This window comes from Myotis myotis, unplaced genomic scaffold, assembly GCF_014108235.1.
Source record: "Myotis myotis isolate mMyoMyo1 unplaced genomic scaffold, mMyoMyo1.p scaffold_m19_p_41, whole genome shotgun sequence".
In the NCBI taxonomy this organism is placed as follows: Eukaryota; Metazoa; Chordata; class Mammalia; order Chiroptera; family Vespertilionidae; genus Myotis; species Myotis myotis.
In genome coordinates this window covers 847,495-862,827 of record NW_023416348.1, presented here as the reverse complement: position 1 = coordinate 862,827, position 15,333 = coordinate 847,495, and the positions used below count along the sequence as shown (strand labels likewise).

General features: G+C 67.4%; 2 protein-coding genes across 2 annotated transcripts; one reads left to right on the top strand and one right to left on the bottom strand.

The window, feature by feature from the left end:
• Window positions 1-311: 311 nt before the first annotated feature.
• Window positions 312-7,610, bottom strand: TRMT61A (tRNA methyltransferase 61A). The gene is made up of 4 exons (XM_036306464.1): window positions 6,675-7,610; window positions 5,850-6,207; window positions 3,128-3,394; window positions 312-1,347 (listed from the first exon to the last, which is right to left on the bottom strand). Exons 2-4 carry the CDS (start codon window positions 6,178-6,180, stop codon window positions 1,088-1,090), a joined length of 858 nt encoding a protein of 285 aa, XP_036162357.1. The 5' UTR covers window positions 6,181-6,207; window positions 6,675-7,610; the 3' UTR covers window positions 312-1,087.
• A 3,776-nt stretch (window positions 7,611-11,386) lies between these two features.
• Window positions 11,387-14,489, top strand: CKB (creatine kinase B). The gene is made up of 8 exons (XM_036306463.1): window positions 11,387-11,531; window positions 11,789-11,993; window positions 12,158-12,312; window positions 12,390-12,522; window positions 12,739-12,910; window positions 13,552-13,675; window positions 13,836-14,025; window positions 14,106-14,489. The coding sequence occupies exons 2-8, from the start codon at window positions 11,801-11,803 to the stop codon at window positions 14,282-14,284; spliced, it is 1,146 nt and encodes a 381-aa protein (XP_036162356.1). The 5' UTR covers window positions 11,387-11,531; window positions 11,789-11,800; the 3' UTR covers window positions 14,285-14,489.
• Window positions 14,490-15,333: the final 844 nt, after the last annotated feature.

Below are 15,333 nucleotides of genomic sequence, written 5' to 3'. Positions count from 1 at the left end.
TTCAGGGAGCATGAGACACCAAAGGATCTCTGAGTGAGAGGCAGGGGGGCCTGGGGGAGGGGTCAGAGCTCTGGGACACAGTGGGACATGCTCTCTCCTCCCTCCTCCCCACCGGTCCTGGGGACAAGTGGCCCTTTTTGCAGCCGGTGGGGGTGGCCACACACTCGTCCTTTGTCCCAGTCGTCCAGGGCCCTGTGGTGCCTGCTATGCGACAGGAAGCATCAGGGCGGATGGGCTGCGTGCGGAGGTCCAGCCTGGGCGCTAGTGTGGGGGAGGGGCTCCGGCCTCCAGGACACAGGACCCAGTCAGTGTGCAGGGCAGGGCGCGTGTTTATTCTCCACCAGGCGGGCTGTGCGCATGGTCCCAGGGCTGGAGCAGACGCCAGGCCCGTGTGCAGGGGCAGGGATGCCAGCCACCTGCCAGCTGGAGGCCAGGTCAGGCAGGTGACGTGTGCCCCGGCCCTGGTGTCCTGCCCTCCATCCTGGGGTTGAGCAACAGGGGCTCCTACGGTTCCAAGCCCGGCTCCTAGGTGATGGAGGCCATGTGTCCCGGAGCAGAAGGCAGCTCCGAGCAGGCAGAGGAGGCAGGCGGGGCTGTTCCTGGGACAGACGGACAGGGTGTGCAGCAAACAACGGAACAAGGCGGGGCCGCCTCTCCCTAGTGGCTGGGCCAGGCTGGCCCACCAGCGCTGGGGAGGGTGGGCAGGGTCCAGGGTAGGGTTCATGGGAGCTGGGCCTCGGGGGCCGGGGGTCCACTGCACCAGGCGACAGGAAGCATCAGGGCGGGTGCTTCCTGCCCCCCTTCAGCCTCTGCTCCCCCACCTCTTTCCCTGCCTGGGGCCCCCACCTCATCCCTGGGCTCGGACCCAGAGGAGCCCGTGGCTATGGGGCTTCGAGAGGCAAAGAGCAGCAGCTGGAAGGGACACTGGGCTGGGTGGAGGCCCCCCTCCCCCAGGGCCCCGAGGAAGCCCCACCCCACCATCTGTCTAAACAGGCCCAGCAGGCACCCGGCCATATAAGGCGGCCGCAGCGCGAGCCTCCCTGCTGGCCCAGGCCACCCACTCCTCGCCCTCCTGGCGGGCAGCCCGCTAGTCCGGGGTCTTGGTGGCGAAGGTCAGGTAGCCAGTGTGGCCCACGGCCTCCTTCATGGGTGCGCCGCTGCGGAAGGGGCCGGCGTCAGAGCCGGGGGCGGCACCCAGGTCGGGCGGGGGCAGGCTGACGGTGCGCACGCTGTACACCTGCGGCAGCACCTCCACGGTGCTCAGCTCCGAGAAGCCGCGGGCTGCCAGCGCCTGGCACGTGCGCTGCACCTGCTCGATGCATGGCGAGAAGGAGCAGAAGCGCCCACCTGCGGGGAGGACACGTGTCAAGGGCAGGGAGCCGCCCAGGCCGGCGTCAGTGGCTGGGACTGCAGGGCAGGCCATTCCCCCCCCTGCCCCCCCCCCCCCCGGTCTCCCGGGAGTGGGTGCTGATCAAGAAACCCCAGTGTGAGCGAGGAGGGTGGGTGCCCAGACCCTGCCATGGGGTCTGAGGCTGGCCATGTGCTTAGGCCATGAACAGCTGAGGTCAGGGGCCAGGGCAAAGGCTGGGTAGGGAGTTAGGTAGAGCCTTGGCATCCCAGCTGCCAGCTCATTTGGCCCAGAACAGCTCTAACCAGATGGCCTTAACCATGCAGCCCTAACCACACAGCTCTAACCTTACAGCCCTAAACAGACATCCCTAATCATACATCCCTAACCACACAGCTCTAATCTTACAGCCCTAACCACACAGCCCTAGCGGGTGAGGCACTGGGTCCCAGGAAGCCAGAGGCTGTCCCAGCTCCCAGGAACTGGAGGCACCTCCTCTGCGTAGGGCAAGAAGCTGAGGATGAGGGGGTAGGGGTGGGGGTGGAGATTGGGGGGTGGGAGTAAAAGCCTCTTTCTGCCTCCCTCTGGGGCTGCCTGCAGTGCCCCTCAGCCTGCCCGGTCCCAGTCCTGCGGAGAAGGTTCTGGAAGCCAGGGTGGGAGGAGGGGTGTGGCCCAGGCAAGCCTTGGATTGCCTGTGCGGCCTGGTCACCCACCATACCCGCACCCAGGAAACTTGTCTCCATCAGGGCTGCAGTACCACCACCAAGAGGAGACCCTACCCCTGTGTTCACTGCCAGGGAAACTGAGGCCCCACAAGGCCCGGGGCCTGGAGACTGGGGACCACCCGTGGCCGGGCCAGGCTCCCAGCGGGCAGGTGAGCCCAGAAAAAGGCCAGAGAGCCTCTGGGCCCAGAACAAACAGCAGAGAACAAAGAGCCCAGAAGGGGCCTGAGGAGCAGAGGGAACAGCAGATGGCGCGGCTCCCAGCTGCTGCTAGGAGTCTCGGCAGCAAGGAGGCCACGGCTGGGCAGCCGGCTCCGGCCTCCCCGGACTGGGGCCTGGACCCCCAGGTGCCCTGGAGTGGGGTGGATAGAGAGGGCGCAAAGCGGGAGGGCGGAGCCAGGGGGAGCCAGGGCTGTCCCACTCCCCGCCCCAGGCCACCTGGGCAGCGACCAGGAACCTGGAGTCCAGGGTGAGCCTGAGCCAGCAGGCGGGGGCCATTGCTACCACCCTGCCGTGGGGGCCGCCACATCACTGGGGGGCCACTGCCCTGCCGTGGGGGCCACAGCCTTGCCGCGGGCCTTGCTTTCCGAGGAGCAGCCCTCCCTGCAGCTCCGGCTCAGCGGTGGGAGGGAAGGGGCTGCTACCCCAGCCGCTCCTTCTCCAGAAAAGGGAAAACCCAGGGCCCAGCCAGCGCCTCCCTGGCCAGGAGCCCACTTCCGCCTCCGCGCCAGCTTCTTCCCTAAAAGGGACCAGATGCCTGGCTGCTGGCTGGGGGGAGGGGCAACTCCGACTCTGCGGGGAACCGCTGGGGTCAGGGGCTGACCTCCGACCCCCAGCACACCGGTGGTGCAGGTCCCCCCTCAGGCAGGGCTGCCACACTCCCCAGGGGCTGAGGCACCCCCTCCTCGGGTGGGCACCCAGTCTGACTCTTGCACCCCTCACCCGCCCGCCAGACCTCCGAGGCCATCCCGCCCCTGCCGTGTGGCCTGGTGACTCCTGACCGCTCTGGGCCCAGAGCCAAGCCCCCAGGGCGCACCCCTCCCAGCACCCCACACACCTTCAGCCTTGAGGGCGTCCCAGGCGTGGCCCACGGCCTCCCACGGCGACGGGATGTCCAGGAAGACAGCGTCTGCCACGTGGCTCACGCCGAAGCCGCTGCGGCACACGTCCTGGTTGCGCACAGTCACCCAGCGGCTCAGGCGGTGCTCCCGGAACTCCTCCCGCGCCTTCTCCGCCCGCTGCTGGTGGAACTCCACCGTGTGCAGGTGGCCCGTGGGCGCCACGGTGCGGATGATGGCGTGGGACACAGAGCCGCTGCCCGTGCCTGGGGGACAGGACAGTGTCAGGGGGGACGGCCGGGTCCACCCAGGAAACCACCCCAAGAGACCCACAGAGGGCCCCCAAGGTCAGCTGGCCTGGGGTACCAGTGGGCATCCCTCGTGAGCTGCCTGTCAGTCCTGGCTGCCCTCTGACTCCGGCTGGAGGAGGGGTCAGCAGATGCCTGCCCTGCCCGGTCCTGGGGCAGGAGCAAACCCACTGCCCGGCCCTGGGGACAGCGTGTTGGGAGGGGCTGGGGCAGAGCAGACAGAGCAGCCTGGCTCTGTCCCATCGCCTTCCACACGTGGCTGGTCCCGGTTCCTGGAGCTCTGGGCTCACCACGTGGGTCCGTCCTTCCACCCAAGCTCCTCTGCCCGCCCCTTGTTGCCCCTGAGTCCCTGATACCGACTCCCCACAAGCTCCCCTCCCCGCCGTGCACCGCCACACCTCCTACCCTGCAGCGCCAGCTGGCCTGTGTCCCTCGCCCCCTGACCCCCCCACGTCCCTGGGTGCAGGTGCCACCTACTTGATGACAACGCCACAAGCATGGCCCTGCACCCGACTCTGACCTAGCACCTAGCGTCTCCCGCACACTTGCCAGCCACCTCCCAGCTACACCCAAACCACGCCTGGCACTCATGGTGCAAAGCTGGACCCGATCCCACACCAAGTTGGCTCCCTGCCAAGCCTTCCACACCCACTGACTCTCCCCTCCCCTACCCACACGGATCCACCTGGAACACCTGGAACTCCTGCCTCGCCTGCCTGCCCCGCCTGTCACGTCTCTCCCAGACCCACTGCTGGTCCTGTCCCCACCTGCCCACCGAGCCGGGGGCCCATCCCTCTTGGCTCAGTGACAGCCACCAGCCTGGCTGCCTGCAATCGTCCCAGCACTCCAGGAACCGGGGCTGGGGTGACTCGGCACAAACTGGCCGCGCACCCCTTCCACGCAGGGTAGAGTCAACTCCTCCTGATGATGTGTGTGCCGCCCCCCCACCCGTAACCCCCCCCTCGTTTCTTGCTCCTGCCAGGCTGGTCTCTGTGCTGCCTCTCACTGGGGGCCCCTGCTTGCTCTCCCCTGGGGTGACACTCTCCAACTCAATGTCCCTGCTGCAGAGGTCCTCTCTGACCGCTGCCTGGAGGCACCCGAGTGACCCTCAAACACGCAGCCCTGCCTTACAAGCTCAAGCAACCCACGCACCGCAGTGGTGCCGCCGATCCGACCACGGTCCCTCTGAGAGGCAGGACCCGGGTCTGCCTGGTCCATGGCTGTGCCTCCAGGTCCTAGAAGGGGAGCCAGACACCAGAGGAGCCCAGAGCGGCCCACTGGCCGGCCCTTCTTCCCCGAGAGCAGCGGGCCCCGGACAGGGTGCAGCAGGGCCGAGCCCGCACCGAGTCCTGCTGCTCGCCTGCCACGGCACCCCAGTGCCTCGTGCTGGGCGCTGCCTCTGCCCGGCCCCCACCTCTGAGCCAGAGCCTAGCCCCTGCCTATTTCAACACGTTTGGCTGCGCAACAGGGAGCATGCGGAGAAGCCGCGGCCCAGAGAGGAACGGGTGGCCGGAGGCCCTCAGCAAGCTGGCAGCAGGGGCAGCAGGGCCTCTTCATGACCCGCGACCCCGTGTCCCAGCCCATAGGGAGCCTACTAGAAGCCTACGGCCCCGGGCGGTCCGTTGCCAGGCTACAGGCTTCAGTCTCCACCCCAGGCTGGTCCAGCGCCCCTGGGCGTGTCTGTGTGTGAAAGGCCTGAGAACAGCTGGCCTCAGGCGCTGTGCCTGCACCCGGCTCCTGGGCTCAGGTCCATGATGCCCTGGGAACTGTGCCTGGGGCAGGCTCCCCACCTGCCCCAGCATCTCCAAGTAGCCCTGGCCACCCTCCACTTGCAGCAGCCGCGGACTGCTGGGCCAGCCCCCCTCTGCCCTCTGCCAGCACAGGGTTAGGGAATGGCAGTCAGTACCTTGGTCAGCACCAAGGGGCACTGTGGCCCCGCTGCAGCAAGACAGGCAGGACCCTTCCTGCCCCCTCCCCCCCATGCCTGCTCTAGTCCCCTCAACTCCCACTCAGTACAGCACCAGCTTCCTGACCAACCTCCCTGCTTCTGCCCTCACTCCCTGCAGGCAGCCCCCCCGAAAGGTCCTGTTTAAAAAAGAAGTCAAGCCCGGCTCGTGTAGCTCAGTGGTTGAGTGTTGACCTATGAACCAGAGGTCATGGTTCGATTCCCGGTCAGGGCACATGCCTGGCTTGTGGGCTCCATCCCCAGTTGGGGGCGTGCAGAAGGCAGCCGATCCATGATTCTCTCTCATCATGGATGTTTCTCTCCCTCTCCCTCCCTCTCTGAAGTCAATAAAAATAGGTTTTCTAAAATCAGAGGTCAAGGAGCCAGTGTGCCTTCAGGAGGGAGCAGCGGCCCTGTCTGACCCCACCACGGGCCATTTCTGAGGCGGCGCGATGCACGTGCACTCACCGGACTCACACACCACAGAGCCAGGCCGCAGGTCCAGCATCATGGTGAGCAGGGCGATGTCAGTGGAGTAGAGGATCTGGGTGCGGTGCGGCAGGTTCAGGGTCCAGAGCTCGGGCGTGGGGTGCAGCACGTACACCCAGCCGCCGCGGCCGCAGGTCACCTTGGAGCCGAAGGGGCGGCCGATGAGGTCCACCGAGTGCCGCAGGACGCCGTGCCGCGTCTGGGTCTGCGCCCCGCGCTGCACGCTCACCGCCACCATCGCCCCGTGGCCCAGCGACAGGATGGCGGTGTCGCCCTCCTTGATCAGCTCCTCGTAGCCCACGAAGCTCATGGTGTGGCTCTCGGCGGCGCCAGGGACCTGGAGGAGGGATGGGGCGTGAGCGCGTGCGGGGCCGGGAGGCGGGACGTGCGCGGTGCGCCAGGTCCCAGGCCACCGGGAGGGCTGGCTCAGGCCCCGCACTGTCCCCCGGGCGGCCCACCCCCTGGCCGACAAGGACCCCTCTGGGGCGGGCGCGTGAGCCGGCGGCCATCCGCCCAGAGCACAGGGAGAGGCGGGCCAGGCCCGGCCGGGGTTCCCATGACGTCAGGGCCTAACCCGCTCGCCACGCTCCGCGGGAAACGGGCGCCCACCCCCCGGTGAGCGCGGGCGGCTGGACCCTGCGGACCCCTCCCCAGAGCACAGGGAGAGGCGGGCTCCGGGGCGGGCGGGTGGGCTCCGGGGGACGCGAGGGCCGCCCGGCACCGGTCTGGGCGGGACCACGGAGCCGGACGGGCGCGCGGGACCCGGGCCGACCCCCGCCCGCGCACGGCCCCGCGGACGCTCACCCGACGCCCCGCCGGCTGGGCTGAGGGAGGGTCCGCACGTGGCTCGGCGACCGCGGCACTTCCGGCTCCAGCCGGGCGCGCGGCGCCTGCCGATGACGTCACGGCGCCCGGCCGTCGCCGCGGGGTCGCGGGCACGTGGCCGGCCCCGGCCGCCGGCTTCCCCTGGGTGCGACTCCTGTGTTTACACTCGCCCGTGGGACACAGGCCGCGAGTCGCACGGTCCCCGCAGCCGGCGCCGCGCCCCCGCCCCGAGGCCGCCGCCCTGTCCCCCGGGCGGACACGGGGCGTGGGCAGTCGGAGGGTCGTCCGGAAGGCCGGTCCGGGGTCAGCCAGGCTGCGGGAGCGGCCGGCGGGTCTGCGCAGGGGGAGCTGGGGGACCGGCTGCCTTTGGACGCAGTGGGGACGGCGCCAGCGGCCCGAGCCAGGGCCGGGGGAGGGGCAGGGCCGGGAAGGCGCAGCCTCGTGCCTCCGCGGCTGATTCAGAACCGGTTCCTCCTGCGGGGAGGGCGGGCCGCGCTGGACTGCCGCCCGCGCTCAGCTCCCGGCGAGGAGGGCTGTCCCTTTAGCCCTGGGGCTGGAGAGGGTTGGCGATGCCCTCAGCTCACAGCGACCCTGGGCTCAGCCGGGGCCCTAACCTAGGCCACACTTCCCGGCCGGGCTAGTCCAGCCTGGCACACGGGAGCGGCCAGGCCCCGGGAGAGCCAGCCCCGCCCAGCCTTGCCACCCTGTGGGGCTGCTGAACTCTCCCTCCTGAGGCCAGGACTGGCCAGTCGGTGGCCCTCGGAGTCCACGGTGGGAACCCAGGTGCCCTAGCGGGGCCTGGGCTCCCCAGGGATAAGGTGAGGGGCTGCTGGCCCCCCACGCTCTGCGGGTTCCTGTCCCTGTGGGGCCAGCACTCCGGCCGCTGGCTGCCTGTGGCTGCTGCATGGCCTCCCTGCCTCCTGCTCTCAACGTGGAGCCAACCAGCGCCATCCAGGGCCCACCCTCTGTTCCAGTTGACTCTGCGTTGGCCTCTTGCACCGCCTGAGTCACTCCCTAATTGCTCCCCCGAGAGATCTGGATTTTCCACTTCTCCTCGTGAGTTCCCCTTTCCCCAGCCACCCAGCTGTGGTGTGGAGCCCAGGCTGGGCGCCTGCTAAGCCTAAATTAGGACGGGGTGTTGGGGTGTTTCCTGTGGTCCTGTCTCCCCACTGCCTCTGGCGTTACTGGCTGCCCCCTCCTCCAGGCAGCCTTCCCAGGGCAGCCCATCTGCTCCATCGCAGCGGGCCCAGCGCTCAGCCGCTCAGCCGGAGTCCTCCAGCACTGGCCTCCCCCGCCCCCACCCCCACTTCCACCCCCACCCAGCTGATTCCCCAGGTCAGGTTGGCGCCTGCCCCCCGCAGAGTTTGTATATAAGGGAGGGACCACTTCACAGACGGGGAGAGCAAGACTCAGGGAGGTTGAATAACTTGCCTAAGGTCACAGTCAATGCAGCCAAAGTGGAATTGGGATTTAAAGCCAGTAAACTTGGCTGCAGAGAACGAATGGCCGGCAGATCTGAAGGACGATGGGAACAGGCAGGAAGGAAACCCGGGGGAAAGGGAGAAGCTGAGGATGCCGACGGGGGAGGCTGACCTGCCCACGTCCTGGCAGGGCCAGGTGAGGCAGGTCCCTCTGACCAGCCCAGCCCAGCCCAGCCGCCCACTGTGCTGACTCCATGGCAGCCCCGCCTCTGCTGAGCACAGCCAACTTCCTCTAGGTCCCGCAGAGCTGAGTGCCAGGGCGCAGGGAGGAAGCAATGGCGGCCCTGGCTGCTCTGACTCGGGCTGCGAGGAGGGCCGGTGCCCAGCCCGGCCCTTGCAGCTGGCCGGCCCCCGCCTGCCCGCCATCGGGGCCATGGCCTGTGGATGAGCAGGGACTCCTTCGAGGCCCCTCCCCCCCGGGGCTGGTGGTAACCAGGTGTGATTCTGAGGAACCCACACTGTAAACTGGCCAGGTGATGTCACCTGGCTTCTCTCCTAGACGCCACCAAACCGGCTTCTGTGGGCCCCGGGGAAAGCGGAGGGTCCGCAGGTGAGAGCGAGGTCAGCAGGGGCTCCCCCACCCCACACCCTGCTGCCCTGCTCTGGGACCACCAGGCCTCAAGCAGCCCCGCCTGGTGCCTGGTGCGGGGCCTCCCTCACCTTGGCATTTGGGTCTGAAGGCCTCAAAGTTCCCCTCCCCTTCCCCTGCCACAGCTGCTGACCCCCTCGCCGCCAGAGTCCAGCCCAGGGTGGGTCCCGGCCCGGTTGGCACAGGGCAGCCACTCAGGTACTGAGGGACTGCCGGCCCCGCCACCCACCTGCTGGTCTTCCCCTGCTTAAGTGCAAAACTGGACAGAATACCCAGCCCGGAGGTGAGGGTGCCAGAGCCCAGGCGGGCGGTCCCGGGCGGGGCTACCTCCGTGTGGACCTTGCCTGTGCAGGGAGTCCTTCCCTCTCCCCACCCCCGAAGTGGCCAAGCCCTGGGCGGCCTCGGGGTGGGGGAGGGGGCCTTCAGAGCCGCTGCAGAGGCTGAGACAAAGAGGAAGCCCTGAGGTCCCCCCCCCCCCAACCCCGTGTGTCTGAAAGCCAAGTCAGCCTCGCGGGCCAGCAGCTCTGGTTTCTAGAAACAGGAACCTGAGCCCATCAGGCCTCCGGAGGCGGGGAGGCAGCTGCAGATATTTCTGAAACTGGGGAAGGGGCTGCAGGAACCCCAGGCTTAAGGGACACCGGCTGTTCAGCCGGCCCGCACCGTTTGCTCTTGCACAACGGCTTGTTTTATGAGCCTAAAAACACCGCCTCGCAAACACAAAACACTTGTGGGAGCAGGTCAGCGCGCGCCCAGGTGAGAGGGGAAGAGCCTGGGTTCCCTCTGCGGTCACCGCGGGGGCAGCCAGGAGGCTCCGCGCCCTCTGATGCGCGCGCAGGAGTGGAGGGACTGCTTGGTGCTTGTCCGGGGTCCCTGCTTCAGTGCGTCCCCAGGCACTGGGACTCCCGGCTCCGCCCCCCCCCCCCGGTGTTTGTTGGCATGGACGCTCGCTCAGGGCCAGTCTCTCCCAGCACAGTGGTGCCCTCGCTGCCGGCCGGCAGGGCTCACGTGAAGGCCTGGGGGGCGGGAGGGGTGTGACATACACACGTAGATGAGGGCTTCCTCCTTTCTTGCTTTATTCTTTTTTTAAAATATACTTTTTATTGATTTCAGAGAGGAAGGAAGAGAGAGACACATCCATGAGGAGAGAATCATGGATCCGCTGCCCCCTGCCCGCCCCCTACTGGGGATCGAGCCCACAATCTGGGCATGGAACCTGGGACCTTTCAGTTCGCAGGCCGACGCTCTGTCCACGGGGCCACACCGGCTAGGGCCCTTGCTTTATTCTTAAAGCAGTGTCTGCTGGGTATTAACCACAGGCGCTCCAGTTCACTCTTCAAGTCGCTGTCTAATCCTCCTCACTGGGCTCAGGCCTGCCTCCCTCCCTCCCTCCCAGGGCCAGCGCCCAGCGACGGGCGCCCAGTCATATACACGTTTTAACTGTGTGTTTGTGTTTCGAACTACAGGCCTCTATCGGCAGAGGCCACCCTTTCCACAGGCGGAAGGGGGGTCGCGGGGTCATGGAGGGGGAATATTTTTTAAAATCTATTTTATTGATTTTTTACAGAGAGGAAGGGAGAGGGATAGAGAGTTAGACACATCAATGAGAGAGAAACATCGATCAGCTGCCTCCTGCACACTCCCTACTGGGGATGTGACTGCAACCCAGGTACATGCCCTTGACCGGAATCGAACCTGGGACCCTTGAATCTGCAGGCCAACGCTCTATCCACTGAGCCACACCGGTCAGGGCGAATATTTTTAATTTTAATAGATATTCTGCCAGAGCACTTTCCAAAAAAGATGCAGCAGCTCGCAGTGGTGAATGCCGTCTCCCCGCGGCTCATACTGGCTGGTGCCCCCTTTTACAGTGCTGCTGTTCTGGGGGGGTTAGGGTAGTGTAAGGCAGTAGAGTCATTGTCTTTTAAATTTAAATGGCATGATTCTGACTTTTAAGGTCTTTTTACATCTCACCTATACTTAACTGTGAGCGAGTTCTCCCATGTTTGCCTTTGGGGGTTGGGTGGTGAGGCTGAACCTGCCCCCCGCGCAGAGGCCAGGGCTGGGGTCTGGAGACAGGCTTTTCAAGGCCCAGCGGCCTCTCCGGGCCCCCAGCGCTCCAGGACTCGCCCAAGGTCAAGGCGCCGCGGGTGCCGCGGGCTGGGCTGGAGCCAGACTGCGCCGCGGGCTCGCTTTCACTCTCTGCACCAAGATCGCCCCAGAGATGCCCGGGGCACCTTGAGAAAGGGCGCGGTTGGGAACCAGCTGGACGGCGCGGGAGGAGGGGGAGCAGTACCTGCAGCGGGAGCCCAGGACGCTCCCCCCGGCCCTTGCCGCTGTCCTCGCGGGGACTGGCGGGAGCCAAGATGCGGATAAGCCCGAGCTGCCTCGGAGCCTGGCGGCTCTCTGCCTCAGTTTCCCGCCCGGGGGCAGAGTTGGGGAGAACTCCAGGATGTCCAAATGTCTGCGGTTCCGGCTTCGGGGCCCGGGGCGGGCGACGGGCCGGGTAGGCGGGATGCGGGGTCCAGGGAGGGAATTTTCCGGGTGGGAGGCCTGGCGGGGAGGGGGTGGGGGGTGGTTTGGAGCTGCGGGCGGCGGACAAAGCGGCGACACCACCCCGCGGCGCGGGCCAATGGAATGAATGGGCTATAAATAGCAACCAATGGGCGGCCCGCGTTGCGCCCCTTAAGAGCCGCGGGAGCGCGGATCTGCCGCTGTTCGCCTGCGACGCTCCCGGAGCTGTGGAAGCATCGATCTCCCTGCTGCCGGGTGAGCGGGCCCTCGGGCCCGGGACGGACGCGCTGGGGCGGGGCGGGGGCCGCTGCATCCTGTGCTCCGGGCGCGACGAAGACCCCCAGGCTGGAGCCCGAGCGCCTGGGGCGGCACGGACGCCCCCGAGCGCGCACAGCGGCCCCGCTGACCTTGGCCACATCCGGGGGCTGGGGCTGGGGACCAGGGCGCCGGGTGGCTTGCAGGTCCTTGGGAGGCTGGTGCCCCGATCCGCTCTGATGCACCGTTTCCCGCAGCCCGCCGCCGCCATGCCCTTCTCCAACAGCCACAACGCGCGGAAGCTGCGCTTCCCCGCGGAGGACGAGTACCCCGACCTCAGTGGCCACAACAACCACATGGCCAAGGTGCTGACCCCCGAGCTGTACGCCGAACTGCGCGCCAAGAGCACGCCGAGCGGCTTCACGTTGGACGACGTCATCCAGACCGGAGTGGACAACCCGGGTACGCGCAGCCGGTCCCGGGGCGGGGGTCGGCGCGTTCCCAGCAGGGCATCCCGGGGGGGGGGAGCGGGGTCCCCCGCCCGCCCCGCGCGGAGCTGCTGGCTGTTCGGCCGCCGGCTTGGGCGGGCAGTGACGTCACTGCCCCGGTTTGGCGCCCTCCCCCAGGCCACCCCTACATCATGACCGTGGGCACCGTGGCGGGCGACGAGGAGTCGTACGAAGTGTTCAAGGAGCTCTTCGACCCCATCATCGAGGACCGGCACGGCGGCTACAAGCCCGGTGACGAGCACAAGACCGACCTCAACCCCGACAACCTGCAGGTGCGGGGCGGCGGGGCGGCGGGGCGGCCGGGCGGGGAGGCAGGTCCCGGCGGCGCTCACCTAGGCTCGGCCCGCAGGGCGGCGACGATCTGGACCCCAAGTACGTGCTGAGCTCGCGGGTGCGCACGGGCCGCAGCATCCGCGGCTTCTGCCTGCCCCCGCACTGCAGCCGCGGGGAGCGCCGCGCCGTCGAGAAGCTCGCGGTGGAAGGTAGGGGCCCCGCCCGCCCCTCCGCGTCCCGGCCGCGCCCGCCCTGTTTACTCGTCATCCGAGCCGCCCTGCTCTTATCTGCACGCGCGGCCCGGTTTCCCGAGGGACAGAGGCCCAGCCTTGCGCCGACGGCGGCCTGGGGACCGCGCAGACTGGGTCCCGCGGGGCGGGGGCGGCGTCCGGCCCGCGCCTGCCCCTGAGCCGGCCTCTCCGCAGCGCTGTCGAGTCTGGACGGCGACCTGGCCGGCAAGTACTACTCGCTCAAGAGCATGACGGACGCGGAGCAGCAGCAGCTCATCGATGACCACTTCCTCTTCGACAAGCCCGTGTCGCCGCTGCTGCTGGCCTCGGGCATGGCCCGGGACTGGCCCGACGCCCGCGGCATCTGGTGCGTGTCCCCTCCCCCCTCCCCATCCCGCGGGTCCCCGCCTTCCCTGCGCCGCCCCGCCCATGCAGTGGAGGAAGGAGGGGTCACGCTCCTGGGACAGGTTTGGTGCCACCAGGGCCTCCTGGCAGGTGACCTTGATCAGGCAGGTGGGCGGAGGCCTCAGTCCGGGGGAACCTTAGGGGTGGGGGAGGAGACAGGCCAGGCTGGCTTCTCTCCCCCCATCTTGGGAGCTGGAGCTCCTTGTTTTCTTTCTTTCTCACACGGGACTCGGCCAGGTGCGGGGTGACGCAGAGGATTCCCAGTGGGGCGAGGGAGGGCCTCCTGCTTGCCTCACTGTCTGTAGGCGGGGCTCCAGCCCCGGACACAGTGCTTTCCAGGGCAGGGGTGGGGGTGGGGCTATCCTGGCGGCTCTTGCCTCTCACCTCTTAGATGGGGACCTGGTGTCCCCCTCAGTGCTGCCCCCAGCACGTGACTGGCAGGATGGGGGGCAGCTTAGGGCTTTTTGATTCATTTCTGAGGTGTCCTGGCCTCCCTGCCTGCCCCTGGGTACACCTCAGGCCTGGGACCCCCTGGAGTCTTTCCTGGATGTGCCAAGGCCTCCATCCTGGAGGCGGCCTGACAATGCCCCCCCCCCCCCCCAGGCACAATGACAATAAGACCTTCCTGGTGTGGATCAATGAGGAGGACCACCTGCGGGTCATCTCCATGCAGAAGGGGGGCAACATGAAGGAGGTGTTCACCCGGTTCTGCAATGGCCTCACCCAGGTCAGGCCTGGCCCCCAACAGGAGCTGGCATGAGTGTGTGTGTGAGGGGGTCGGTGCCAGGGACTTAGTCACCAGTCACCTCAGGCTCCTGGGTCCCAGCTGGTCGCCTGCAGGGAGGGGTCTCTCCAGGCCTCGCCGCTCATGCCTTCTCCACCTCCAGATTGAAGGGCTCTTCAAGTCTAAGAACTACGAGTTCATGTGGAACCCGCACCTGGGCTACATCCTCACCTGCCCGTCCAACCTGGGCACGGGGCTGCGGGCGGGCGTGCACATCAAGCTGCCCCACCTGGGCAAGCACGACAAGTTCGCGGAGGTGCTCAAGCGGCTGCGGCTTCAGAAGCGAGGCACAGGTGCGTGGGGCAGGGTCTGACCCCAGCTCTCCCACGGGCTCCCCCACCCCCCACCCCCGCTGACAGGGCTGTCCCCCCAGGTGGTGTGGACACGGCCGCGGTGGGCGGGGTCTTTGACATCTCCAACGCCGACCGCCTGGGCTTCTCCGAGGTGGAGCTGGTGCAGATGGTGGTGGACGGCGTGAAGCTGCTCATTGAGATGGAACAGCGGCTGGAGCAGGGCCAGGCCATCGACGACCTCATTCCCGCCCAGAAGTGAAGCCGCCCAGCACCTGCCACCGCCACCAGCCCTGCCGCTTCCTGACGTATCGCCTGGGCAGAGCCCACCGCACACCCTGAGCTCGAGCCCGCGGCCGAGCCCTTAGCCTCGCTGTAGAGACTCCCGTTGCCCTAGGTAGAGTTTATTTTTGGTTAAGTGATGGCTACGATGTTGCTGATGCTGAAATAAACAGGGTTTGGCCTGCCCGGAGCCTGCCCCTCTGGTCACTTCTGGGATGCAACAGGAACAGGAGGCTCACCCTGCTGTGCCTACCTGGTCCTATTCCATGAACCCCTCTTGGCCCTCCCTGCAGGCCTGGGTGGGCTTGGGGAAGGCTGTGGAGGGGGAGGCACCCCCAAGCTGAGCATCTAAGAGCACTTGAGCCTGGCACTTGGCTCAGCCCCGCCTGCAGAGTGGGGGAGGTGTGGATGCTGGGAGGAGGGCGGGAGTCCAGAAACTTGAAACCTTTTGTTCCTCCACCCCCAAACACTACCCCCTCCTCCAGCCAGCCTGGCAGCATCCCCTCCCCGACACCCCCCCTCTCTGCTGGGTACTCTCCCCGCAGGCTGAACTGGCCCCTCGTGCCCCCAGGCCCCTCCCTGCAGTTTCTTCCAGAAGCCTGGGGTCCTCACACCGCCCTCCTCAGGGCCCCAGTCCCTCCGACTCACACAGTGGGTCCCACCGTAGCGTCCCCGGCCAGGCTTTCTGCGTGTTTCCCAGCTGCCACCGCACCCGTCTGGTCTCTCACTCTGTGGGCCCACCATGACGAGTCAGCCAGGGCCTGGCTGTCCCCTCTCCAACTCCTCAGCCCTGAGGGCAGCCTGTGCTGCCACCTGCTGGCCAGGGCCGTCTCTGTCCTGACACCCACCCCCTCCAGCCTGGGGTGCCCCAGCCCAAGCTTGGTCCCGCAGGCCTTACCCTTCCCAGGTTCTCCTGCAACTGTGAAGCCAGGCCCGGCCTCTGCGCCTACCTCATCCTGGGCTGGCAGTCTGTCCGCTGAAGACTGGGCTCTCTACCTGGGATGGGCAGCTGGTTATCCCACACCCTGG

Coding starts and splice junctions, on each gene's coding strand:
- TRMT61A (XM_036306464.1), bottom strand. CDS start 6,180: ATGAGCTTCGTGGGCTACGAGGAGCTGATCAAGGAGGGCGACACCGCC. Junction 3,395..5,849: donor CTCTGTGGTGTGTGAGTCCG/GTGAGTGCACGT, acceptor CCTGTCCCCCAG/GCACGGGCAGCGGCTCTGTG. Junction 1,348..3,127: donor GGACGCCCTCAAGGCTGAAG/GTGTGTGGGGTG, acceptor TCCTCCCCGCAG/GTGGGCGCTTCTGCTCCTTC.
- CKB (XM_036306463.1), top strand. CDS start 11,801: ATGCCCTTCTCCAACAGCCACAACGCGCGGAAGCTGCGCTTCCCCGCG. Junction 11,994..12,157: donor GACCGGAGTGGACAACCCGG/GTACGCGCAGCC, acceptor GCCCTCCCCCAG/GCCACCCCTACATCATGACC. Junction 12,911..13,551: donor CCCGACGCCCGCGGCATCTG/GTGCGTGTCCCC, acceptor CCCCCCCCCCAG/GCACAATGACAATAAGACCT.